At 39.5% G+C, this 27,281-nt stretch overlaps 2 protein-coding genes across 6 annotated transcripts in view; one reads left to right on the top strand and one right to left on the bottom strand.

Moving 5' to 3' along the window:
- The window catches only part of ATP8A1 (ATPase phospholipid transporting 8A1), an 89,866-nt gene extending 79,576 nt beyond the window's left edge, over positions 1–10,290 (top strand). For all 5 annotated transcript variants that reach the window (XM_065737089.1, XM_065737093.1, XM_065737090.1 and 2 more), the window contains 4 exons: positions 2,833–2,921; positions 3,348–3,440; positions 7,847–7,938; positions 8,568–10,290. In XM_065737089.1, the coding sequence (XP_065593161.1) occupies positions 2,833–2,921; positions 3,348–3,440; positions 7,847–7,938; positions 8,568–8,665 (372 nt within the window). In that variant the 3' untranslated portion in view covers positions 8,666–10,290. The remainder of the gene's footprint in view (positions 1–2,832; positions 2,922–3,347; positions 3,441–7,846; positions 7,939–8,567) is intronic.
- Positions 10,291–17,641: 7,351 nt separating this feature from the next.
- SHISA3 (shisa family member 3) lies at positions 17,642–18,771 on the bottom strand. Its single transcript, XM_065736130.1, has 2 exons — positions 18,489–18,771; positions 17,642–18,087 (listed from the first exon to the last, which is right to left on the bottom strand). The coding sequence occupies exons 1-2, from the start codon at positions 18,769–18,771 to the stop codon at positions 17,642–17,644; spliced, it is 729 nt and encodes a 242-aa protein (XP_065592202.1).
- Between the last annotated feature and the right edge of the window lie 8,510 nt (positions 18,772–27,281).

Consider the following 27,281-nt stretch of genomic DNA (forward strand, 5'->3'; position numbering starts at 1 on the left):
GAACTGCTTGAACCAACTGTTGTTGGTGTTGAAGGGATGTTATTTTAATAGCTTTGTTGTTTATAGGGAGAGGATTTGTACATAGATGGTAGATGAAATTAACTAAAGCAAAAATGTTCTTTCGTTTTTCTCTATCTTTAGAAGGCTAACATTTTTTGAATCTTTACTATTTGTTTCAGAAGAACATTTCACAGTGAAGAAAAAGGATGTATTTTTTTGTTCATTTTGGCAAGTAATTTCCTTGTAGTACACATCCTTTAAGACATTTTGCCTCCATGATTTCTAATCCAGGAATGATTTTCAGCACATTTTTTTCTCTTAAAATATGTCTGTACGTAGCACTTAGTAAGCAATGTTAATTCATTTTAGAAAGTCCTAATATTGAACATGAGCTGTGCAGATGACAAATTATTCATCTTCCCTGCAGGATTTGTTAGTTCTACAATAAACTAGGCTTTCCAGCTCTCATTTTGGATTACTTCTGAATTCCCCTGGGAGCCACTTTTGTGGCAGATTCCATTTGGTTTCACAAGGCCTAAAGGGGGAAAACTTGGCATAGACCACAAATCTCTCACATTAGGAACAATTTGTAAACCACGAACAGAGGCAGCCAGAGTCCGGCCCCAGAACAGGCTGCTCCTGTTAGTGCCATTGTCTGGAAAGGATTGGTTTGCCATTTCCCAGATGACCTGCCTATGTGTAGAGAGATGTGAAAAGTTAGAGACAAAAATGTTTTCTACAGAGTGAGGGGGGAGCTTTCTTGTACAGAAAGGAAGGAAATACCTCTGTGGGATTTTATTTTTCCCCTCTTCATCCAAAAAATACAAAGAGGCCCTCTGTCTTTAACGCGAATGTCGGCTTTAAATCTTTTAGGTTTGGATTAACTCTGTAAAAGAAAAAAAAAAATCTGACAGGCTTTCAAATATGACGCAGAAAAACTTTTTTTTTTCCTCAATTCATGTTGTTCATTTGTAAAGCCAAAGGCTGGATGGGCTGAATAGTAGGCGCCAGTTGTTCCTTCATTCATAGTTAGCATTACAATGGTCAGAATTAACATCCTAAGACCTACATTATCACTTTTGCTGTTTCACCACCAAACATTTAATACAGAATGGCTAATGCAAGGGCAGCTCTTAGTTGTGTCCTATAAATTAAAAAATGTTATTAATAATAGGAAGTAACAGTTGTAATTACTTCATGTTGTGGTCTCTGCTTTTTGTTTTTGTTTAGGAAACTGTTATTCTGTCTAATTTATATTTAATTATAAAAGATCTTGTAAAATGTAGTTATGATAGACATTTCCTATTAGCTGTTTTCTTAGGAAATTAGTATTTAATCACCTGTGTCAAAAGCCATGTTTTGCTTATAAATGGACTGTGCAAATACATTTTTCTTCACGTCCTGATAGAAATCTTTTCTTTTTGTTCCTACCATTGAAACTGTGAACTGGTTTGGGTTTTTTAAACCTGTCATTGCTTAGTATTTATACCTTTGCCAGCAACCATTGGCAAAAATAATTACTAAAATCTCAGGGCAGTATCTTTTTAACACAGCTGTCAAAAGTTTACGAAGTTTTCAGTTCAAATACAGTCAAGCTTTTTTCAGAGAATTGGTCGAAATTTGGATACAAAAATGATGTGAACAGGTTTTTGTCTGTATGAAAATGAGAAATTTTTCTGAAAATAATTAATTTTTAGTGTTACGTACTCATTATAACTCTAAAATATTCAGGGACATGCATTCAGAAGTTGGACTTCAGCTACTGTAAGCTACCTATGTTGTTTTGCTTATTGATACTAGCAGAGTTTAAATTTTTTTTTTACTTTAGGCTCTAAAGTTTAGCTTTTCAAAGGAATTAGTCTCCAAGTAATGATACAAGGATTTCTAAGAGTATTCTTGTGTAGCATTACAATCTCTGTGCAATCTAATTTCATTATAGATGTATCTTTATACTCACTGCAAAGTAATATTCCAGTAATATGCTTTGTTAATTCATTGCACCCATAATATTATTCATGTAAATACTCAAGCATGTACTTATAAGGGTAGAACAAAGATTTTCTTGTGAAGCCCATACATTCTGGTACTTGTTTTGGTTTTAGTATGTTAATAGACAAGTTACAAAAAGAAATTTGTGTATTAGCAGAGGAAGGTGTATAAGAGTGGAAACACAGCAGAGAGCAGTAACATATTTTGCAAGTATTCTGCCATGTATTAACATGTTCGTTTAACACTATATTACGTACTTACATAATTCTGTAATTCGTTGTTAGGTCTCAGCTTTAAACAGTTTGTGCATAGGAGTCTGTAGCAGTGTGGGAATAGTGGTAGAGTTAGTTCTGTTGGAGACAGCTCAACTTCAATCTGAGTTATAGTGCAAGATAACTGTAGCAGCGTCCAGTATCTGTAGCAAGGGTCAGTAATCATTATATCTGCTTGGGTTGATTGCAAATTAGAGATGTATTGGCACAATTTGGGAGATGGGCTTAAGGGGGGCCACTAAATCTGATTTTAATGGAAATAGCTACCATCAGTGTAATAATGAAGAGTGGGGATGTGAAGGGGCAGATTCCCCTTCTTTAAATGATCAAAGCAGCATGATCTTTTTACCAGCATCTTAATATGAATTAGTGCTTACTGTCTACTGCACTTCTTTAGCAAGTCAAGGGATTTTAGAAAAATGTTAAAGTTGCATTTTACATTAGACATTCTAGAATGGTTCACTTAAACTTGTTTTTCATTATCTCAACCGAGTAGTTGATATTTCTAAATTGGTTTTATTTTCCTAGTTCTCTTCGTAACATCACTGAGATTTGTGTTTTCCTCTTCCAGGCAGCTATGATGTTCAGCTCTGGAGTGTTTTGGATGGGACTCTTATGTATTCCCATGACAGCTTTGCTTTTTGATGTAGTTTACAAAGTGTGAGTACAAAAATACTGATGTTTGTGGGAAAAGTACTGAATTTTAAGCATGTTCTCAATTATAACAATAACATATTCTAATTACAGCAGTAGAAAAAGTGATTAGAGATCAGCTCTGTTGATTTTGATAAATATATTTTTCATCTTGTTTTTGACAAACCTGCTGTCTTGTCCAGTCTCAAGACACCTGCTTGTAAATGTTGTTAGTATTTTAGACACTTCCGTAATTGTAATGCCTGCAAGAACAGATGATGAAATATATTATTTAGACTTGCTTTATCATATTTATTCATTTAAAGCTTAATTTTAAGTTACCTAGGAAAATTGATTTGTATATTGAATGCCTACATAAGTGTTAAAATAATGTGACCTTTTATTAAAAAAAAAAAAAAAAGTAAATCTGGCACTATTTTATATTACTTACAGAGTGAAAAGAGCTACTTTTAAGACACTGGTAGATGAAGTTCAGGAGTTGGAAGCAAAGTCTGAGGATCCTGGGGCAGTTGTACATGGCAAGAGGTACTGTAAAAATCTTCCAATCAGTGTCTTCTGTATGATAATAAAATTAGTAATGCTTCAGCTTAATACACGTATCAAAGGCAAAATATTACTTTCAAAACCACACAACTAAACAGAGTGAAAAGCATTCTGTGTAGGTATCTGTATTCTGTGCAGGTGTCTGTAGAAAGGTTTGGGGTATACTAGCCTGTGTGTTTTTCCATGTGCTTAGATGATAGAATTTTAATCCTGTCACTTTGTGTTAACAGTCAAAACAAAGGGAGTTTAAACCTGCGTTATTCAGTAGTGTAGTTACAAATTGGGCTTAGGTGTGTTAAAATAAATAAAATAAAAGCATTGTTGGTAACATATGGAAAACAGCAAAATCTCTCCAGGACCTGTTGAAATTAAATAGAGCAAACTCGCATTGTGTCTAATGCTAGTTGAGAGCAAACACGTCTGACTGTAATTTGTGAGGTAAGAAATAACTTGAACTTGACACTCCACAATTCGCTTATTACATGCTCCATTATGTGTCAGGCAGGTGATTTAAAAAGGGAGAAGGTAAAATTGAGAAACATATGTAAACTTAGTGTGTGGTTAGTGGAATACTTGCATCTTTTTAACTCTTGCTTAACTTGTAACCAGCACTTGCTGAAAAGAGCTGAGGGATGACAAAGTACACTCCTCCCACTAAGCACTTCCAATTCGTTAGTGCCATTTGTCTGAACTGGAACTTTCTTTCCTTGCCTTCATTTTCATGACTTCTGTGAAGTTCAACAAAAGCCAAAACAGTTGATATTTTAATCTTATTGTATCCTTCCTCCAATTCTGTGGGAATCAATTTACCCAGCTGACACTAAATGACATTGGATACCAAGATGATGACCAACATTTCTAATGGGTGGAATATCTAAGCTGATTGCTCTGGATGCTTCTCTCCAGCTGCAAAGCTGTCTTAGGCAGCATCAGGGCAGGATCTTTCTCCAAGTTAACTCATATATCAGTGTGTTGAGCTCTGAGACAGAAACAGTATATGCTGTATGCTCTCTCACAAGGAGTTTTAGAAGAACAAATTACAGTAAGTAAAGCAGGTGCTAGTACTAGGAAGTGCTGAAAGGCACACACATCTTGTAGCTGCAGAACAAAGTAAGGTAATGTATAAATTCAATGTTTTGTACTTTCATTACCAAGATTTCTCATATGTTCCCAAATGCAGCTATTTTAGTATGCTCAGTAGGTAATATGTTCTTCCTTTAACCTCCTTAATTTCTCCCTCATCCATTTTTACCTAGGTCAGTGGAACTTGGTGTTTTCATCAGTGGTTTTACAGTCATCTCTTTATGTCCCAGTTAAGTAAATAGGAAGGTTTCACTAAAATTTTTCAGTTACCTGACAGAATATCTTTCTTTATTCTCCATGAAGTCATTTTTGGCCCTGTATTCTTTGAAGTGTATAAAAGCATCTACCTTGCATACAAATCAATGGATGTTAGCCATCTTAGTGTCCTTTAAGGATTTATTTCCTCAGTGATTTTTTGGGGAGTTGTTTTTAATTTAGGTAACAGAGACAAAACTTCACACTTCATGCATAAAGTATTCTTTGTTGAGAAAATGTTTTGATGAAGTGACTTACTTGCATCTCTCACCGCATCCTATTAATCCCAAAACATCCCAGTGGGTGTCTCAGGACACTCCATTTCCTTCTGTCTATGCACACTGGGGTCACAGCACCAGAGTGGAGCACAGCTTTTTTCCAGGGTAACCTGTGCAGTGATCCTGACCGCAGGCATGATGGAGATGGTTGGACTAGATTATCTGAATGGTCTTCTCCAATCTTAGTGATTCTGTAATCTTCAGAAGCTTAATTGAACAATTGTGATGATTTTTGAGTACCTAAGTCACAGAAGACTGGATTAGTTACCAGTGCAGAGTAAATAGTTAAATCAGCAAGGAATATCCTCAGCATGCTCTAAATATTCATGTCTGACTTCTGTATTCTGTAGTTGTAGTACTTGTTTCTATGAGACCATCAAGTTTTCTATGTTATAACAGAAAAAGGATTTTTGTCTCATAAAATGCCAAATAACTAGAAACAGCAATAGTAATACTTGCCATAAAAATATTTCTAGTACATAACAATAGCACAAATAACAACTCTAACTTTTGCAAGGGTTTTTTTTTGTTTTCTTTTTTGCCACAACTGCTGCTTCATATAGTAATTGTTTTTCATTCAAGCACCCTGGAAAGTTATTATTTTTAAATCAGCTGTGATTGGTCAGGAATATATGAAGAGTCATAATTTTCCTGTAAATGTACATAACAAGTTTGATACAGTAATATTCAGCTTTTCCAAATAGGTACACATGTTGAGCCTAGCCATTTAGTTGCTATGATTGGTTAATTATGAAACTATGTTTTATTGACTTTGCATGTAGAAAAGGAACAGGATGATTCATGAAGAGCCTGTGCTCTTTCATCAAGTATAGAAATAGAGCAGAATTTAATACCTGAATAGCTGGAAGCATTTTTGTTTTCCAGAATTACTTCCTACTTTATTTGTATTTTCTCTACGAGCAATCAGATCTGTGCAGTGGAAACTTCATTATACATAAACCAGCAGATGTGCATTTCTTCATGTAAAACTTAAGGCAGTATTTTCAGTGCTTAGCACTTAGGCAGTTTGAATATTTCATTTTGCAACATGAGCAAGTGATGATGATGGTTCTAAAATGCTAGAAAAGGCCTACTGTGCTTATAATAAAATAGCTTTGTATTAAAAAGTAACACCTGTCAAAATAAAAAAAAAATCACTGAAATTTTCTGTTTACAGCTAATATAAAAAATGGTTTCTGAGATGTGCTGCAAAGGAAGATACAGATTATAACTCTATCAGAGTATTCATATGGTCTTTCACCCCTTTGCCCTCCTATCACATGTGAAAGTGTTTATTTATAAACCCCATGTATCGCCTTGTGATTTAAACCTCAGTCTCCCATTTTTTGTAATCTCACCACTTTATCAGTTTGTGGCTTTGAAGTGAAAACCTACACTGCCTAGTGGAGCAGTGAGGAGGAAATTTTTATTTTGTTTTATTTTTTCAAAAATAACTACCTCATGAGAACATGGAAGGCAAGGTGTATCTCAGTACTCTAAACTCTCTTTTCTTGAAATTTTGGCTCAGACAGCAGCAGATGCTGACTGATTTCCTGCAGTTGGTACCAAGTTCTTTTTTATAAAGAAGGCTTGTTCCATCCATTCTGGCCACAGAAGCAGTTTAGCCCACCCATCCACTTACCTTGTAGATTTTGTGGCTAGCCTTACTCTATGGATGTGGGGGGTGTAGATTTATTTCTCTCTTCCCTCTTGCCAAGCTCTGACCTGCTGGCATGTGCTTTAACCACGAGATTGGAGGGAAACTAAAAAGGGAGGCAGACCACTAGTCTGTCCAGTTTATGCCAGTGGTTCAGCTTCATATAGAAAAACTGAATGCTTAATGAAGAAAGTTGAGGCATTTCTAATTTACAGATTTGAATGCTACTCTAGTAAGAGAAGGAATCTAGTTGCTCTCCTACCACTTACTCTGGGAGGCAGTTTAAGAAGTTAGTCTGCTTAGCTAATTGGCAAATAGCAATGAGGAATAATTTGACTGGTCAGAACTCACAGGAGTTAGGTATGTATAAATCCCTCATATTTACTACATCCTAACAGAGAGACAACTTCGATAATCTAGCAGAAGTTACAAAATCATATCGCTATATACTTGGAATAGTTTTAAGCAAACTAGCTCATTTTAAGACCAGTTTACATTGGGAGAGACTGGATTTCCAAGCACTGGAAATGTAAAACAAGCTCTAATTCACAGTGAATATCAAATTGAGAGCAAGAAAATCATGTTTTTATTATTATTTTTTTAAATATAGTCTGAGCATCTTCAATATGTTATCAAAATAAACAGCTTTCTGAGCCTGCTGTATCTTGCCTTCCATCTTCACTCATATTCACTGTAGGGAAGTTTCAGTAGAAGCTGAACCCTTCTTTCTGTATGAAATATGGCCTAGCACTAATCAGCCCATGCTACTTCTAGAAAGCCAGTGCCTTCCCTTTACACCACATGTTTCTAAAGGAGTCACGCACAAATGTTTACAATATTGTTCATTTATTTGTATTGTCAGAGCATAACAGTACTTCAGACAGATGTTTTGTATGTACTGCAGAAATAAAAAACAATACCAAGGATCTGGACTTCATAATCTGCCCTTGCACAGACTTTTAATCATCTGTTTAATAATTAATTCAGGCACAAATAGTAAACAAAGAAAAATGAACATTTTTTCTTTTAATAATTAATTACTGTTTAACAGAATGAAAGTATGAAAGAAACACAGAAATTAGGAATAAATTTTTTCATGTCTGTTTTCTCTCTAGTTTAACTGAAAGAGCCCAACTACTGAAGAATGTTTTTAAGAAGAACCACGTGAACCTGTATCGCTCTGATTCTCTGCAGCAAAACTTGCTTCGTAAGTGTTCACCTTAAAAAAAAACAAATGACAAAAAAAAAAAAAACACCTAATATCCATTGATAGTATAGAAGTAACACTCCACCTTTCACTGTATTTTTTTGTAGTAAAGATGAGATTATATATTTGTTGCAGTGGCTTTTAATACAATTAGCCTGCACCTTTAAGATTTATGCCTTTGTTTTGTATTACAGGCTGTATAGAAATCATTTTTAACATCTCATCATTATTTTTAATAATTGCATTAGTTAATACGTTTTAAACAGTAAGCATCTTTGCATTGCTTTAACTCAGTCTGCCTAAAAAAAATGGAAGACATACACAGAATGTAATTATCAGATACTGTATTTGTAAGAACTGACAACGTATGGGACCATATTCACGTTTGAATGTAAACTCAGTACACCATATCCTTTGCCTGTGGCTAGGAATCAGTTAATTCCTAAGATTTTGCAGTGTTTTTTGCTTCTGTGTAACTGCAAAATTATGTAATGGTGTAGGTTTTCTGCCTACACTCTTCACCTTCATTGACTTTTGTTAAGTTGCTTTCATTAAAGCTTTAAAATACTGTGGAATACACAAAATGTGATAAAAACTTAATTGATTCCTGTTTTGTTTTCTGTCTGCAGATGGCTATGCTTTCTCTCAAGATGAAAATGGAATTGTTTCCCAGTCTGAAGTAATACGAGCTTATGATACCACAAAACAAAGGCCTGAAGAATGGTGAAGGAACACAGCTCAATATTCAGGCTTTATAAGTTGCTTTTGTGAGACAGACTGCTAGATCTTTGCTGGGAGCTGCAGCTGTGGCCCAGTTATCAGCGATTTTAAGATCTGTGATGGTCTTATTCCATACAGTTTGGATTTGTGTATTCAGTAGACATAAGCACTGTGCAACTATACTGTAACACAACATCTCTAAATTTTTTACCGGGTATTCGCTTAGCCTTTGTAAACAGATTGGAATTTACCTTATCTCCTGCCAGCTTGCTTATTTTAAAATGAAGCTGAATCAATACTGATTATGTACTTGGAAGGTAATGGTCAGATTGCTAAACATACTTCACATTGACAGACCATTAGCATCTGTGAAGGTTTTTAAGTGGTAATGTATTTAAATACAGTTGGCAACTAGCCTTTGATTTCAACAAGTGCTGAAAAAACAGTATCTTAATGGTGTTCACTCACCTTCTTAAGAAAGATTTTGAGTCGAGATGTTTATAGTTGTTTGTGTCAAACTAGCCTAAAAATGCTTGCCAAAGAAGTTCCATAAATGTTTTCTGTTGTCAGAAATACTTTGAAAGGAAATGAACTCCAGTCCTGTTCTCAGAACTGCATGCTTGGTCTTTGCACTTGCGGAGAAGGATTTACCGTGCAGTGAGTCTAATTTGAGTGGCCTTGATGGCATTTGCTTTCAAAAGTGCAAGTATTGCACCCTTGGCCTTATAGAATTTTTTCCCTTATTTTCATTTAGTAGTGCGTATGTTGAAAATGGCTGCCACCTCATAAAACTGAGTACACATTTTTTTGTTCCAAGTTTAAAGAATTGCACTGCCTTACTTCCCCTGTCAAACATTAATTATTTTTGCAGTTTGATTTGACAGTTGTAATCTGCTTATACAGTAGGTTCAGTAGAAAGGTTTAATTTATTTTTAAAAATCAAATTTTCAACATTTTTATACTAAAATAATGCATACATTGAAATACAGAGTAAAGCATGCCCTTCCGTAGTGTGTGGCATGTACTTTTTTATTTGTGCTGAAGCTACTTCAAGATGTGAAATAACATTTCAGCAGTCTCTTCAAAATACATTAGTCATGCAAAATACCTATACGTGCACCTTAAATTAAAAACAGAGAGGAAATGACTGCAGAAAAAGATACACTCATGGTTTTTATTAAAAAAATAAAATAAAAACTTTTTAAAAAGGAAGGGGAGTTAAATTAAAAGTCTCTTAGTAAGAACATAGTGATAGTAGTGTTTGTAGGTAGTTACAGTTTGCATTTCTATGCTTGCCATTCAGTGACCATCAGGTTTCAAACAACAAAAAGCTTTTTTAACCTCAGAATTTAGTTAAATCTTGTAGTATTTTAGTCCATGTTATTCTGCTTTTTAAATGCCATCATGCTTACACCTAGAATACATTTTCCCATAGAAATGGGTACTTTTATTTTTACTTAAATTTCAGTGCATTGTATAGAAATGATACTTTTTTACTTGAATGGAGGTCAGCTGAACGGAAAAGCAGAACAATGACATCCTTAGTGATCTGCTAGATTAAGAATTTCCTCTTGCTGTCCAGTTCAGACAGTTTCAATTTACAAGCAACAGGCCATACGTTTGCATCTCTGCTGTTCTCAGTGAGTCTTAGGAAATCTTAGAAAATCACTTACTAGTGGTGATTTCATCTCTCTGCCTTTCATCCAACTAAACACTTAACGTGTAACTTCTTTGCACTATCCATTTTTCTTGTGCTCCGTTCTAGAAGAAGCTTACAAATACACATGAAAACCCCAGTAACAGAAACAATGTGCAAGTACATATTTCAGAAGGCGTATCAATGGGAAGGCATTCTGCATTTCATATGCATGTTATGCAATGTCTTCCTCCCGTTTTCTCTCGGAGTGATCTCTAAACAGAAGAGAAAACAAGACACAGGGACAAAGGGGACGTATCCCACTAGAAACAGTACTGCCAGTCAGTCATGCGGACAAGAACTGCCTTCAGAAAAGCCATTTCAGGCAGAGATAAATAGATGGATCAATATGGGAGGGGCAAATCACTTGACCTGAGGCAGGAAGAAAAAATTCGGGGGCATGGCCCTTTCCTGAAATGGGGTTCCCTATTTTCTGTCATCGAAAGGACAGTGGCCAACTTCAGAACATTTCTGAAATTAACCACGATACTGTTTTTCTTTTATGAACGTTTCAGTCGCATTCTTTTTATGATTTTTCTGCTCTAAGTGGTTTATTTACTTATTTTGCAGAATTTACATGAGCACTGTCAACTCACTGTAATACATCGTGAGAGAATTACAAGAGCAGTTATTCTTTGTATTTGAAATAAAGTGTTGCCCCGTGGTAACAGCTTGTTGAAAGTGATGCACAGTATATCCCCAGTTTATCTGCATTAAAAAGTAACTGAAACAGCTCTAAATTAGACTGTAATTTAAGTTTTTTAAGGTAGTGTAATCCTGCCACTGTTTCATATTTAGATTTTTATAGAACTCAAATTTCGCAAAGTACATTTTTCTTTCCTCTATGCTTTTTCCACATTGCTGTATATTATGTATTGTCTGGAATTAGTGGTAGGAAGATACTGCTTCATTGAGACAGTAATGTGAAGAAAATGTGACGATACTAACCATGTTTTTTTACATTTGTATACAACTTCATTTTAAAAATATGAGATCAACCTCCCTATGCGTGTTTAATTTTTAAATTAGATCAGTTATATAATTTACACTTTATTTTCCAGTTAAGTATACCGTCATGATCTGATTTGTTCATCCTGTCTTCGTGAAAGTAAGGGGATTGTGCAGATGTTTGTTTAAAGAAAAAAAAATGGTGTAAGCAAAACTGCTTGTAACAGTGCATTTGTCTCACTGTTTAATTCAAATTTGTATTAAATACAGAACTCACATGGAACTGTCCATCTGTTTCATGTGTGCTGTGTAATTACAAGTTAGTATTGAAAATGTACATCAGAAGTTAGAGAAGTGACGCTTCAAAATCGGATATCTTATACAAATACCGTTGCTTAATTATTTTTAAATATATATAGATATATAAGTGATTCAAAAGAGTAACTGGAAACAAACAATTTTAACAAACTTGTTGCTAACTTGTATTTGGAAACTTTTCTTGCCAGTTCCAAATTTTACACTTATTTTTGCAAGGCAGTTTCAACAGATTTATACTTGATCATCACTCTATTTGTATAAAAAGATAAAATATTTTGAAACACTACAAGATAGATGAAAATTCCTACATGCCCACGTCCGTTCATAACATTCCCTATGTCAGAAAGTGCGTGTGAAGTGTCCTGGGGGCTTTTTCATTATGCTTAAACCCATCTTGAATGATTAGTAATTTGGGACATGTGTTAAATTTAAGGAGAGAAGTTATTTTCCTGTTTTCTTCTGTGTTGTGTAAAAGCACTTGTAGTTCTGATGAATTTGTCATTTTGTCTGCATGAGGTGGTATTTTTTCAGTGTTCTGAGGCAATGCATGGTGGTTGCTCTGCCCTCATTTTTACTGCCTTCGTTCAAAGTCTCCTCGTAGGATAGCCAGAAGCTAGCGCTGTGTAAGCAAATGAGTTTGTCAATTCCATTTCCTTGGTACTGAATGTTTTCAGTGGTAGCAAAACTCAACGAATGAGTTGCTGCTTCGCCCCCCGCCCTCGCTCCCCCAGTTTGTTCACTGTTAACCAATAGATCTCCATTGAACAAAGGAATATTTTAGCATTCCAAACCTGGTTCCTGCTTATGCAAACCGTTACTCACATAGGCTTCAGTTGGGCTGCTCGTAAGTATGAGGGCTGCTCAGCTGAGTAACAGCGTGCAGAGTTGGGCGCACAGGAGGGTTGGTACTTTTGGAGGATTACTTAAATGAAGGCATTTCCATTAATAGCGTGATATGTAATTGCAAAGCTGTGACCAGAATAAGGTGTTGGTTTTTTTTAACTTATGTTTTATTGTGTTTCTTTATTGTAGAACTGAAGCCATAAATGCACTAATATTGGTTTGTTGTTTTTTTTAACTTCAATTTAATTTTCCATTGAGAATTTCAGTGTTTGATATGTATGAACTGCTGCAGAAAGTGGTCGCTATGTACAAGCAAAATCTGCATTTGAGGTGAAGTGAGGTTTTACAGTCCCACTGAGCCATTACTGCTGAAACTGTTGTGGAAATTATGAAGCTGCATGAATGAAGACTTCTTGAATCGGTGTTTATGGTAGTTTCTCAGGTTTCGTTTTAACTGGATGCTAAATGCACTGTGTTTTATAGTTATTCTCTTTCAGTAACTCATTTGGTTCTATGCAGTGTTACATGTCATTTAGCATTTGGTGAATGTGCATGTTTTGAACTGCAAATTTTAAATGTTTCGTCTTTTAATTGTTAAATAAATAAACTTTGCCATTAATGAAGATGTTTTATTGAAGTGAATAGCTGAAAATGCAAATGACTGCTTTCAAAGGAAAAAATGGATCTCCATTTTTTTCTTGTTTTTTTTAATTCTTCTGAAGTGGGATGTATCAGGAACAGCATTTCACAAGTATCAAAGATTACTTTTATGTTACTGTGGTAAGTTGAAACAGGATTAAAATGTAGTTTCTTCTTTTAAGTAATTATTTTCAAAACTGCCTTACTAGGTTCTCATGTGAAGTCCAGAAGGACTTTCAAGCAAACAAACAAAAAGAATATGCAGGTCTGCAATGTAATGATTTGTAGCCAAGCCCTAAGGTAGTTCTGGTGGTGCTACCCTATTTTGATAAAGTATGCAGCACAGATAGGGCAAAGCAGGAATAAGGAAAACTGACTTCATTTTTCAAACAACAATGGTAGGTACCGTATCCTTTGACTACAATAGTAGCAGATACTTCTTTACCCTAACAGCATTCACCCACTGAATAAAAATCAGTACCACCACACCTGATTGCATTTTGGGTATAGATAGGTGACTGATTCCTTTTAGATTTTAGGCAATTGATTTGTCTTCTAGATGTTGTATTCTGTCAAGTTAGGATCGATAACAGATGCACCTTCTATGCTGTTTCATGATGCCCAGTCCTAAATGATAAAGCTGCTTTAAGGCAATTCCACCTCCTCTGTTATGCAGACAGTTGTAAGGCCATTGAAATTACTCAGGTTATAGTCCAGGTTATAATAATCCAGTTTTCTTTTCAAGTCCTTACCCTCTTCTCTTATGAGAAATGTCAGCTATAAGCAAAATGATTTCACCCAGCTGACTTGTACTACAGACCTTAATCTGTCACAAGTCAGGTAGAGGGAAAGAAGAGAGGCATTTCTTCCTGGCTCTGCTAGCAAAGACAGCTTATCATGGAATTACAGCCTCAGTGTAACTGCAAATCAAAAACTTTGCCTGGGTGTTACAGAACAGCAGTCTGTTCAGGAGTTCTGTTCAGAGCAACCTGCATGGCTGCACACAGAAAAGTAGCACCACGGACTGGCTCCAGATCTCTAACATTACTGTCAACCTTTAAATTAATAATAGCAGCAAAATAGTTTTGAAATTGTTGTGTGGCCTGACGGTATTCAAGGAACGTTTAAACACGGTGTTGAGGAACTTGGCTTAGTGAGAACTATCGGTGATAGGTGGACAGTTGGACTGGATGATCTTGTAGGTCTTCTCCAGCCTTGGTGATTCTATGATTACACTCCATTAGCATTAGCTCTACAAGGAGTCCACCAGTGTACCTAGCCATTTGCTATGCTATACCTCACTTCAAATAAAATCCTTCAGGAATTACTCAAAGCGCCTGTAATGCTTTCCTTTCCTGACTGGAGCTCTGATATGTTTTGGAGATATGTATGGAAGAAACCCTTAGTACAGGAAAACAAAACAAAGGGCTGATCTAATTCATGTCAGTGTTAGTCTTCACACACAAAAGGTTTGGTTTTTGGTTGCAGCTAATCTCAGTCACAGCATTTTGTTCGTAATGTGCATGAATGGCAACAATCAGCTTACTGAGTGTGGATATTTTTTATTTGTTCTTCCATTTTGTTATATTTTTACATCAGTGTCACTCCAGCAAAGGGAGTATGAAGTAGTTCCACCATGACAAATGGAATAAATTTTGGCTAAAAAATTAAGATGGATGTTAAGCAAGTACTGCCTAAATGTTCTTTTTTGCTCAGGCCAACATCTTGCCCTTCAAACTGCTTCATTAGTCATTAAAATTGGTGAGCAAAGTGTCATTTGTGTTCTGTCTGCAGGTTTTGAAAGGATGGATATTTCCTGTAAATCATAGCAGCATTTCTGCTATTGGGTCCTTCGTGTTTGGAAGGAAATTTAGCACTCTAATTCAGAGCCCAAATTCATTTGTGCTGGAAATGACCAGCATACACAATGACTTCTTGAACCTTTGGGTTTGTGTTCTGGCCACCTCTCTTCCTCTCCCTGCTGCTGTATGCATCACTGTCACAAGTGTTACATTAACAGTAACTCACCATTAATGGTCAGCCTGTTTGCACAGTGCCATTCCCACTGCACCTGGTGTCATCATTCTCAAGAACTCCTCAAGGTGTTCAGCACACTATACACACTGAAGCCTGATTCCATTGAGCAGTTCCTGTGTATCGTTTCTGCAGCATTTTACGAGGCCAAACTCAGCATTGGAGGGGGAAGGGAATGAGCTCAGACAGTTCGTCACTATGAGGCTGAATTTCACATACACATCAAACCTAACAGCCTCTGCCTAGGCTGAATAAACCTTCACACCTGCAAGACTGTCAGCAAGCATAGCAAAGATCAGTCCCTGCGTTAATACACAAGTAGATGTGACTTCAGAGCCTGCTGCAGCTGTTCTGGAGCCTGGCATTTCATGTACACTGACAAATGCTAATAGGTGATAACAGTGCCAAACTCCCAGTCACTCACTGCATGGCACGTCTTTGAGAGAAATACCAGATTTCAGCTGTCAGCAGTTCTGATGCCTAATCAGTGTTTAAAGAAAATAAAAATTATTCTTTCCTAGCCAAACTGGATCACATTTATGCATCTACTTGTGAGATCTCTGTTGCCTGAATTCACTGGAAGAGAAATATTTCCACCAACTGAAAACGTATTACATATTTGCAAACTACACTGAAGTCAATACTGTTCAGTATTTATTTCTGCTGTGTGTTGTTATATGCTGCAGAGCACATACACTGTTGTGTCTCAGTTCCAACACTCAAGTCAAATCCTACTACATAAAGCATCTCTCTATGGAACACAAGTTGTCTTTACCTTACAAATTTCACGGATTGTAATGTTGATTCTGCAATAAAATTCATCATAAAAGGAGATATTTTCAGAATATTTTTCTTTCTAAATGCTAAGAAACATTGTTAGATCCGTGCTAAGAAAAAAGCCCACTTCTATCAACTCTTGAGAAAGAACCAATTAACTATTGGTATATCTTCAAAAATACAAAGTGAAATTTCCCACAATTCAGACCAGAAGTGCTGTGAATCCCATACACACTGACACACCAATGCCTACAGAACAGCCCAGCTCCGCTGCCTTGAACAGATCCCACACACAGGAGTTTGGGACTTAGAAAACAGGGAAGTTCACCTTCTGACACTGCAGAATCTTCTGCATGGAGTGACTGCATTTGTCACAAAATGAATTATAAAGGAGGCCCTTCAATAACTGCCTGTATTTCTCGTGCCTTTTCCCTTGGCTTGCTGTGTGTGTTTGATTTAGATGCCTTTTTTTCTTCCTCCATTTCGTTTGTTGATTTACTTCGATGAAGGAATGCAGGGGGCAAACAAAACGTATTCCTGTGGCTGTTTCAGATTAAAATACCCAACTAATCAGTGTCGTTTTCAACCACATTTCATTTTGAGGTGCATATAAAAAGATATTAATTATTAGCTAGAGGGAATCTTACATTATATTAAGTCTGCAAAACAGGTGCACAGTTAAAGATGTAAAACATTTACAAAAGCAGAATTTACAGTTTTTGACAGGAAAATATGCAGAATAGCTCTACCACCGAAGTGAAGAGGTGTTCATGCAGCAGTGTATGTGCAGAGACACAGCTGACACCGGATTTCCACTACTGTTTATTGAGAAGCTGTTGGTGTGGCTACTAGATAATTAGTGCTGTCAATGCTGTAAATACATCTTAAATTACAAGCTTTACATTTATACACGGCTAATTTTACAAACAGAAGTTCAGGATCAGTTTGTCCAACATACACACGGCACTGAGCAAAAGGCCACCAATAAATATATCCCTCTAAAAACACCTCAACGCAGCGCCAACTTCAGGATCCACACCAAGGAGTTATGCCTATGTTATAATAGGAAAATTAGGGAACATGTTCTGCTTTTCTAGCACAGAATTAGTTGGCTGCTTGAGACCAGTATGTTTTCAGCTAGCCTAATTCGTGCTGTTTTATCTATCTTAGGCTCACCAGTACAAATACGCAATGTTAAGTTCAGGTACATTATCTGCGTGTTTAGAAACCAAGGCCTTCAGTATCTATAGTACATACCTCCTCATATTGCCCGTGGAAACAGGCAGCTGTGTTAGGGTCCACAGAGCCCTGGTTTAGTACTGCTATCTCTCTGTTACTTCTTATTGCTGCTGGATAGAACTATGCTGGTTATTGGATCCGTGGAGCGCGGACACTGCTTGTTAGCAAAGTTAGTATCATTTACGGTTAGAACATTGCTTACAGCGCCTTGAACTGAGTAACTTCATCCCAAAACGATCTTCTATTTGTATCTCAATGTGCTCTGCACAGATCAGACCAAGCCATTAGAGCAGTTGGTTATTAAGGCAACTAAGATCGGAATACTTTACAAAACATCCGTAGCTGTAATCCAAGCTGGAGGAAGAACCCAGAACTCTTCCGAGGCCTTGCACTTCTCAATGGCAACTCACCCAGCAGTCTGACTCCACCACAGCAGAGCACCAAGCACCGCAGTCAGTCCTCGCGCTGCTGAAGGCTGCAACGCTCTGCTCAGCTCTGTGCGAGGTCGGTGCAACCCTTCCCACCCAGGGCCGACTCGGGGTAGCCCAGGTACCCAGGCGGTGCCTGCAAAAAACCCGGCGGTGACCCCAGATTCGCGGTGTGGGCTGCGGGAAAGCAGCCGGTCGAGTACGGGGGTGGGGGCGACGGCAGCAAGCAGCCCGGCTCTGTGCGGGCCAGGGAGAAGCGGCGTAGGGAGCCGCTAGCCGAGCTGGAGCTGGTGGCCGTGCTGGACGGCCGGGATGGGGCCCGGCAGCTGGACGAGGGCAGGATCATGGGCAGAGTCTCGGTCTGGTAGCTCCTGAGGGAGAAGCGGATGGGCTGGGATGGCTGCTTGGGCCTGAGGCACGTGCAGCAGTAAACAGCCACCAGGGAGCCCACGATGATGAAGGCGATAAATATTGATCCGACGATGAGGAACGGGACATAGATGGGCTCTGGCAAAGGAACGGAAAGGAAAAGCTGCGTTAGCCAGAAGAAATATCCATCCTCCGGCTCAGAAATAAACCCCACGGAGTTCCCAAAGCCCAGCGTCGCTATTCTGGTCCTGCTGGGCACTGAGCATCGCAGGAGACTGAGCCTCTGACCGCTCAGTCTGACTCTGACCGATCAGAGCTAGATTAAGTCCATTCCTCCACAGCTTTGAGTCAAAGCTCCGCTCCGCCGACAGCTCTCTCCCCAAGGCACGGCAGAAGCTCCGCGCACCTCGTCTGCTTCACCACTCCGCCACCGCCGCCTCCGTGCGGGCTCCCCGGTCGCGCTCCGCTCTCCTCTTTCCCCCTCACACCTCCGGAGCCCCCGGCTGCGCTCCCCCCTCCCCGTATCCCGCGGCACTCACGGGCGCTGACCGCCGGCTCCGGGGGCTCCCGGTGGTTGGTGCAGCCGCCCTGCTCCAGCCGCGCCTCGGCGGCCGCGCAGCAGTAACGCAGCGCGCAGGAGCCGCAGCAGATGGTGGCGGCCGCGGTGTCGAAGCCCTCGGGGCACTGGAAGCCGTCGTGGTAGCCGCCCTGCCCGTCCACCCAGCCGTGGCAGTACTCCCCGCCACCGCGCTGCCCGCCTACCCCGCCCAGCAGCCCCAGCAGGAGGCAGCGCAGCAGCGGCAGCAGCCGCCGCCCCGCCATCGCCCCGCGCTGCCCGCCCGCCCCGTCGGGGCGCGCAGGGGGCGGCCCCCGGTGCCGAGCCGCGTCCGGGGGCTGCCCCCTCCGCCCGACTTCGCCGCGCCGCCGCCCCGCGGGAGGAGCCGCCCCCGCCGCACGGCCCCGCGCTCACCTGCCGCCCCGCTGTGCTATCCGCAGCGGTGAGCCTCCGACGGCGGAGCGCTGGAGCGCGGGGTTTTGCTGAGCCCTTACCTTCCTGCACCGCCGGGCGCTGCGGTGTGAACCCGGCCGGGGTCGGCAGGTTGCGGGGACGGTGGGGGCACGGCCGTGGGACTGCAGGCTGGGAGCGTCCCTCGGGGCTGAGCCTTCTGCCGACCCCGGGCGCTGCCCTCAAGGAAAACGCTTCTGTCTGTTTCCACTTAACGAGGCCGTTCTTTTGGGTTTCTCTCTCTCTGGCTTTTGTTTATTTTTTTCCCCTCACTTTTCGATTTCTTTAAGTATAGGAGAAACAAACGCAGATTAAAAATTAAAAATTGTTTAAGGCGAAATATTTTCCGCCTGTTTAACACCCGGAGCGGGGCCCTCCCTGCTCCCCCTGGCGGGACCGACGGCCAAAAACACAGCGGGCAAAGTCTTCAGGCAGTTGGAGAGCTGAGCATCCTCAGCTTCAGTTCGGGGCCATCGCGGTGCTACAAGCGCTTCATTTAGGCGCGTGGTGTTGGGTGACATCCCTGCGAGGTACCCACGGCATGTTGTTTATCCTGAGCTGAAGCCTCGCAGGTAATGTGCCACCACCAATTCTGAACAACAAGCACTGATTTTAATGGCCCGTGTAAGTATTGCTCTCATTGCTGTTGTTTGTAAGGCTTAGTATTAAAACTAAGGAGAGAACAGTCTTTTAAAAGGCAGAAAAAGCCATAGTATCTTAAACCAACAAAATTACCTAGCAGGCTTTTGTCACTGTCCCCACAGTCAACTCATGAGGAGAGCTCATTACAACACTACTGAAGTGCAAGATCAAATTTGAATTACTTCTGAAAGCACTGCAGCCACATCTGCAGTAATTAGTCCACTTCCACCAAACTGATGGCTTGTAAAAAGCCATTAAAAACTCCTTACACAGATTCACAGCTCCCGCCAATGATCTCACCACTCTTGGGCTTCTGGTTTTGGGGTTTTGTTGTTGTTTGGGTTTTTTTCTGTTTTCACTATGACGCAGATGTGGGCTGCAGTTCAGACCCTTGCACTTTTATGCTTTATAACTGGCCTGTAAGAATTTTAGGGCGGGATGTGGCCACTTTTAATCGCACTGAATGAACTCTTTGAATCAGGTAGTTCCTCATATTTGAGGTAAAAACGTGAACGTTGGGCTACTCTAGCCCTGTGTCAGACTGAATAAGTGTGATGAACACCAATGCCACATGGCTTGCTTCAGGAGCAGGTTGTTGCGTTAGGGGTGTACAGATATGTATATGAGCACTAGCAGTATAGTTGGCAGTACATCTGGTGGACAAGCTGGGTTCAAACCTCACAAATCATTATTCTTTGTTCCTATGACAGCAAAATCAGCAGCTCTCTGCTTCAGCATCCATGTGCAGACAGAGCTGCTGGGAAGAGAAGAGCAAGGACTGATGTCTACAAGAGAGAGGAATGGTAACCTTACAGGAGATGCAATAACACTTCAGTTTCATCGACTAAATATTACATTTCTACTTTCAAGACAAAAAGAGCAAGAAATTACTAATGCTACTTTTTTCCCAAAATTCGGTGTTAAACAAGAGGGCACAGTTCCAATCTTAAATTGTTATGATTATTACAAAAGTAAAGAACAAGAGTAACTAACAAATAAAGTATAAAGAAACCTCCTGATGGATTGTTTAAAGGGTTGTGACAGCATGCTTCCTCCCTGCATACTACTTCTCTGTAACCCACCACCATGGGCCAGGCCTTGAGCACAGGACCTTGCTCAGGTAGACAGCAAGTAACAGTACAAAAAACTCTACCCCTTGTTAAGGAAGATTAATGACCACACATCTTCCTCAGACTGTGGGGCTGGAAGAACTGATAGCAAACACCTGGTTCAACAGCTGAGTGCAAGTGAGCATGTGCCTAAAAACCAGCCTATGGCTGTGAGTCAGTCATCTTCCCCCATAAATAGTGGTGGTCCAGGGGGCCTGAGAGTCCTTTGAGTGCTCTCACATAGTGGCTGCCTGTGTGATAGGATCTCCTCTTGAGTTGGAACACCTCTCGAAGTTTTACTGATACAGAGATTTCTTACACCTTCATATCAAGATGCCTTGCTGATACAGATTCTTGGTAGGTGGCTAATCGTCTTAAGCTTTCTTAGTTTTGCTAATATTATATCTTAAATTGATTATGTGCTTATGATCCATTAGATATAAGCTGTGGATCAAGTCTGGGTCTAGGAGTAAATCCAGCTATGCTCAGTTTTCTTATCTCCACGGTTCTTGTTGAGAAAGGAAAGGTGTCTTCTCTGAACTTTATGACTCCATGGTGGAGCCTCCTGAGTGCGTTAGCTCTACCTTCTATACAGTAGGTAATGAGTTTATTCAACCATTCTAAATCTTGTTTAATCACAGTCTTGTTTATAATTAAGCTCTATTAAATTTATCTTATATCGGTAGAAAATTCTTTTGTCTTAATGGGTAAACCATATAGTGTAATAAGAGTGCCCTAACCCATAAAGAAACATTAATCCTTTACAGAAACGTGGGAGAACAAGCTGGCTAGGCTTTGTTTGTTCATTGTATTAGTTCTATCTTTGGTATGGCTTCCTAACACTTCCTATAAACGATGGTTTTCCCCAGATATGTAAAATAGCCAAGATCTGAAAGCACTGGGATGTGACATATTAGATCTGTGCTTATGATAATCCAGTCAGTGGATGGAGGTGAGCTAACAGGCTGAGAACCAAATTCTTTGTTCTGTTTGCAAGTGAGGCATGCAGAAGGCATATTTGTGGTTTCTGATCTGAGGGGCTAAAGGTCCTGGAAAGTATCTAAGCTGAAGCCTAGATCTGTGTTTCTAAAACAAACTACGCTGTGTTGATGGGCACTGCACTTCACTGCTTCAGTTGCCCTCTTGCCTAATTTAAGGTGTCTTTACATTTCTTCCAGACCTTGAGTAGGAGGATGTCTTTTAAGTGTGGAACAAGCTCAGACTGCATGTAGGAGGCCTAAAGGACTAAATCTTGGAAGATATGTAAGTAGATTCATAAAATGTTTTAGTGTGCACATTACTTATTTTGGAGAGCAGTAATATTGACTTAAAATATTTAGCTTTTGAATTTCACTTGGAATATTTGCATAGGCTGAATGCAGTCATGTGTTTGGGGAATTACTAGCTTTACTTGTAAGTATTACTTGTTATTCTTACATATAACAGCCTGAGGAAGTTTTTTCTCCTTATCTACATTTCAGTCTCTTTGCTCAGATTTCTTCTGGGATCTGACCTACAAAAACCAACAGGATTTATGATACTCTTCAGTTTGCAGTGTGCGCTTAACAAATACCCTGATTTCAGATACAAAACTAATAATGTTCATGTATAGTCTCAGATGTTGTCCTTGCCAGAGGAAGGATGCCAGGGACGGAAATGTACTCTGCCATCTATAGTATGGGCTAAGAGTACTGCATTAGATGTCTTGAGGCTAGCATAGGTAAGGAGGGTATCTGTAATGAGAATCAGCCCCAATTTGCCACTCACACTTCACCTTCAGTTCCCCAGGGTCTTCTAACAGATGCTCAGCGGTTATCTTCAATGGGTTTTCAAAGGACATTGTTGAAATAAATTGGTAACTGTTGCGAAAAGCAGAAGTAGACAGAGTGACACCTACAGCTTCTGCTTGTGCCTTGTAGGCTGGAGTTGTCCCTTGGAAATCCACAGAGCTCAGCACAGCATCTTCTCACAACCTGACTGCTGAGGTGTTTCTGCTGGACAATGATGAATTGAGCACATCCCACTGTTTGGTACTTGATTACCTAGCCTGATTGTTCTTCTCCTGTACTAATAAACACTTGAGCTTTAGACTAAAAGCTAGGTGGAGTGAGGGCTGGCATCAGTTTGTGCTGAGATGCAGCCTAGCACAGCTGAATCCAGCAACAGGTTTTGGTAGTTAACTGGTATCTCAAGATATGCCTTTGACAATACCAATAATAAATAGTAGCCTCAACCTTAAAGGGCTATTCATCCAGTCATAAAAGTCAGTCCTAAATGAGCTGAGTCCTGCTAGCCTGCCTCTCAGAAGAGAAATGTGTTACCACACAGGCAGCCTACAATCCCTTGTATTACACACCTTTGGCTTCTCCCAGTGACCTTATCTTGGTTGGAATTGGTGATGAATTATTAGGCTATCTTTAGGCATTTGGCTCAGTCTCCTAGAAATTTATTCAATGTGAAATTGTTGATGTCAGTTTTAATTAATGATCATTTGTTATTGGCTTAATTCAGTTATTTGGTTTCTAACTTTGAGCTGTGTAGTCTAAATATTTTCAAAGTCCAGATAAGTCACTTTAACTAAAAATGTTATGATTTTGATATTGACTTGATGTCTTCCTGGCATAGCATGATTTCCATCACTTTGATTAATAGAGCTATTGCAGATTCTCCTGTTCCAGGGTACCAAGGAGTGAAATAGCTGCACACCGTGTAGGTTGACCTAGGTTTTATAAAGCCCTGTTTCCACGCAAAGCTGATTACTCTTAAACTGCTTCATTCCTCAGTATGTAGTAAGGTTTGTCATTGTTATTCTATTACACAAGTCCTTGAGTGTTCAGTCTAAGAATCAGGAAACTTTTCTGCAAAACTCTCTGCTAGGAAACTTTGAGGTCTTTGCCCCAAAGAGCTGTTAGTTCTCGCATCTTTACACTAAACATGGGCGGTTCTCCTGTCACCACTCAGTCACCAGGTGCTCTCAGCAGCACAGGCCAGACCGTTTACAAACTTCATAAATTTGTTCCCACACCCTCCATCAAATATGCTCTGGGGATTACAATTGTGCTTTGGGTAATTACAGTCTTTGGCATAGTCAAAATGGCAACGCTCAGCTTCATTTTTCCTAATCCATCTGAATTTATCCTGCCAGTTTGTAACCAAAGTTGCTTTTGAGTTTTGCAGACTCAGCCCAGTGCCCTCTTATTAACAAACCATTTTATCAGTGCTAGGGTAGGGGCATTTAATGTAGTTGGGAAATGTTCTGTTAAAACTAAGACTTCAGAACAATTATCTACTTAGAAATCATTTTAAAAGCCTTCATATTTTAGTTTTGATATCTCAGATTCTTACACTACATTTATTGCAGCTGTTATTTTCATTATTCATGTTATAGTTGATACTATTTCTATTGAGATTGCATTTGTGGATTTGCTGTGTTGTGTTGATCAGCAGTCATAAAATGGAGTTGATATGTTAGGGAAGATCTCAGATTTAAGCAAAGAATATTGCGGAGTATTTCCGTTGCTTGGGGATGAAAGATCAGGTACATTCAGTTTTGGATTTGTTGGTTGTTTTTGTTTGTTTGTTTTTTGCAGATGTTTCTCTCTGTGTAGGTCAGGGACATCAGTAACAGTCTTTGTGCATGAAACTTATGACTGTTATCTCACTATTAAATGGAAAGTCTTCATTGCCATCAGTTGTCCTGGCTACTTCCATGATAAATGAGATGAACTGTTAAATCCTGTCTTTACTGAAGTACTTAGGACCCTGTGTATAGACAAGCCATAAATGGAGGACTATTTTGTATATTGTTTGCAAACATGGTTGCTCTGGAAATTACTCTGGATTTTACACAAAGGACTAGGCATGAAGTTGCAAGTTCTGACTCAGTAAAACATGAAAAGTTACAGGAAGAAAGACGTAGAGATCACTTTCCTTTTGTATTTATTTCCTGTTGGAGAGGTAAGACCTTCACTGGTAATAGACTTGAAACAAAGTCTCCTTAGTCGTGATATGTAACTTCTTTCCTTTCAGTTACTCAAATGTTGACTTGAATTTTATAGAGTTCAGGATTCTAGGTATCTTTGGAGTCAGACTGATCTTGTTGAGATAAACTGTCCTCGAACAGTAGATAAACTTTCATGGGTATCAGATGATTTTTCTCCTGGCTAACTACTTCTGATACTGTAATATTACCACTGGGGACAGTTAAAGAATAGGCTTTGTATTAATGTCTGAATATTTCCTAAATCTCATTGACTAACTCTGCAGTATAATGAAATGTTATGTGATGGCTATGCAGTATTTCTTACAAAGAGCATTTTGTGTCCTATGGTGATTTCTGTAAAACAGAACAAGTTCTCTAAAATTTAAGTGATTTTCAAACTTTCCTTTTGTTGTAGTTCTTCCTGAGAGTTTAAAGTCCATTTTGTAAATAGCATCATTCTCTATGTAAATCCTGACACTACTCTAAATTCCCAACCCTTACAGTTTAACATCAGTAACATATTTATTTAAAAGTAATTCACAAGATGATTCAAAATGGGCAGTTCCAACCTCCTGTGTGCCTCCAGCCCTGCACTCTCCCTCTGAGCCTGAGGGTGAACAATGCCCACACTGTTGTGGTCTTTGCTGCCATGAAAATTAGTCTTGTAATGTGCAAGTAGGGCATGCAAGCTTTCTTTGCTTTGTCATACATTGTATGTATGGGCCATTCATGCTTAAGGCTTCTCAAGTTATCATTATACATTTAACCACCTATACTGTACTCTACTCCAACAATACAGAAATCTCTTTGTAGAGGAGACTCTTCTGCTGGTCCATACGTGAGCCGGCCAGAAATACAGTATAGCTGAGCAAGGTGGTGCAATCTACTGGTCTGGGATGGGGAATGCCACCACCCCTGTGGGATTTGCGACACCACACCTGTCAGGTGGTTCTGTGTGCACTTGCAATCATCATACTTCCATTGAATCTGTGCCCTGATCATCATTAGAAAGACGTTCAGAGGTGTGGCCAGTGGGCTGCTCAGAGCTGCAGTACAGTCTGCATGCCTCTCCAGGACCTTCTCTGGGGTCTCCCAGCAGTGTCTGGGCTCAGTGGAGTTAATGAGAAGATCTCTGCAGAACTGGGTGGATTCCTTATTGAGGATCCCAAGCAGATATGTTTTGGGAAGATGTTTTTCTTTGGCCAGCCACAGAAGGACTGCCTGCCCTCCGGGGCCAGCTGAGAAGATATCAGAGATGGGGACCCTCACACTACGTTTCTGGCGTTTGCATGTTTTTGCATGGGCAGTGTGAAGACGTATCTTTTGGTGTTCTCTTGCCTTTATGAACTTGAATTTATTTTGTTTTATGCAGTAAGTACATTAAACTTTAAGTTGTATTCTGGCTTGTCTTTGAAATGAAAATCTTACACAAATTAAATCTAAAATATTCCTTGGACAGTTCAATGTTTACTTTTTTCTTCTAATTACATTAGGTAGAGGCATAATTTTGGATTTGTAGGTGTTTGGATAACTTAATTTAAAATAGTAAAACAGACTAGACTACATAAGAGAAACTTAGGCCAAATTATTCTGGTTGTGACATATGTGATACATAATGCTGTGTAATTAGATATTAAAGGGGTTGCTGTGCAGCAGGATGTTCTATGAAAATGGGACAAATATTTTTTTAAATGTACCACTGGAAACCAGACAGATGGTAACCTATATCCCCAAGGAGGATAGCTGAATTCCTTTTTTTTGTGTTTTTTAATATGAATTTGAACTGTAGTGAATGGGAAAGAAGGGCATTTGTGATTATAGCTTAGCTCTCCATTAGTCAGTGTTCGACTGAATTTGCAAAGGATGCTTCTATGATTCTTAGTATGGTCAGTAATGTCTTCTGGGGATTTTGTTCTTTCTTGAGCAACAGCAGAGCAGATGGTGACAAAACAGGTCTAGCTATAAATCATGGAAACAGAATACTTGAAGCAAGATGATCTAGAGGAACAAAATGGAAACTGGGGAGATAATTGCTACACAAACAGAGCGTGTCCTGCTAATTTTATTAATGATGGGGACAGTACTTAAAGACTACATTTTCCTGTAGCTTGACTGTTAAAGCCCCAATTAGATGTATATTTTTTAATGTATATCCTTTGGGACCAAAACTTTTTCAGGGCACGTTAAAAAAAATAGATCATAAGTATATACTGAAATTTTTGCTGACTGCACAACTGAAAAATACCTGAAGTCTTAAACAGCAGCCAGTCAGTTTTGTGGTCCCAGTGAATGCAGGCCTGAAACCAAGACAGGCTTACTTGTCTCTGGTGCACTCAGAAGTAACAAGACAGACGCTTACCAATGCTCTATGAAGGATAAAGAAGCAGTGATTACAGGAAACATCACATTGGTGGACTTATTTCTGCTTGTTAGAGGTCAGTTTGTGGTGGTCCCTGTGCTAGCTATCGTGGAGACAGCACCAACACTCACCCTTGCTGGGAGCTGCTGCTACATTGCTGGGCTAACTGTGATCTGGCCCAGGGGACCATGGTTCCTTTCCTTCACATGCCTCTTCTCTGTTCACTGCATCATG

The sequence above is a fragment of the Cyrtonyx montezumae genome, unplaced genomic scaffold (genome assembly GCF_038088225.1).
Source record: "Cyrtonyx montezumae isolate F1298 unplaced genomic scaffold, pur_monq_1.0 scaffold_2, whole genome shotgun sequence".
Lineage (NCBI taxonomy): Eukaryota > Metazoa > Chordata > Aves > Galliformes > Odontophoridae > Cyrtonyx > Cyrtonyx montezumae.

Bases quoted from the DNA above. Each gene is read 5' to 3' on its own strand.
- SHISA3 (XM_065736130.1), bottom strand. From the start codon at position 18,771: ATGGCGGGGCGGCGGCTGCTGCCGCTGCTGCGCTGCCTCCTGCTGGGG. The intron at 18,088-18,488 runs GTGAGTGCCGCG...TTCCTTTGCCAG, and splicing joins GGAGCCGGCGGTCAGCGCCC to AGCCCATCTATGTCCCGTTC.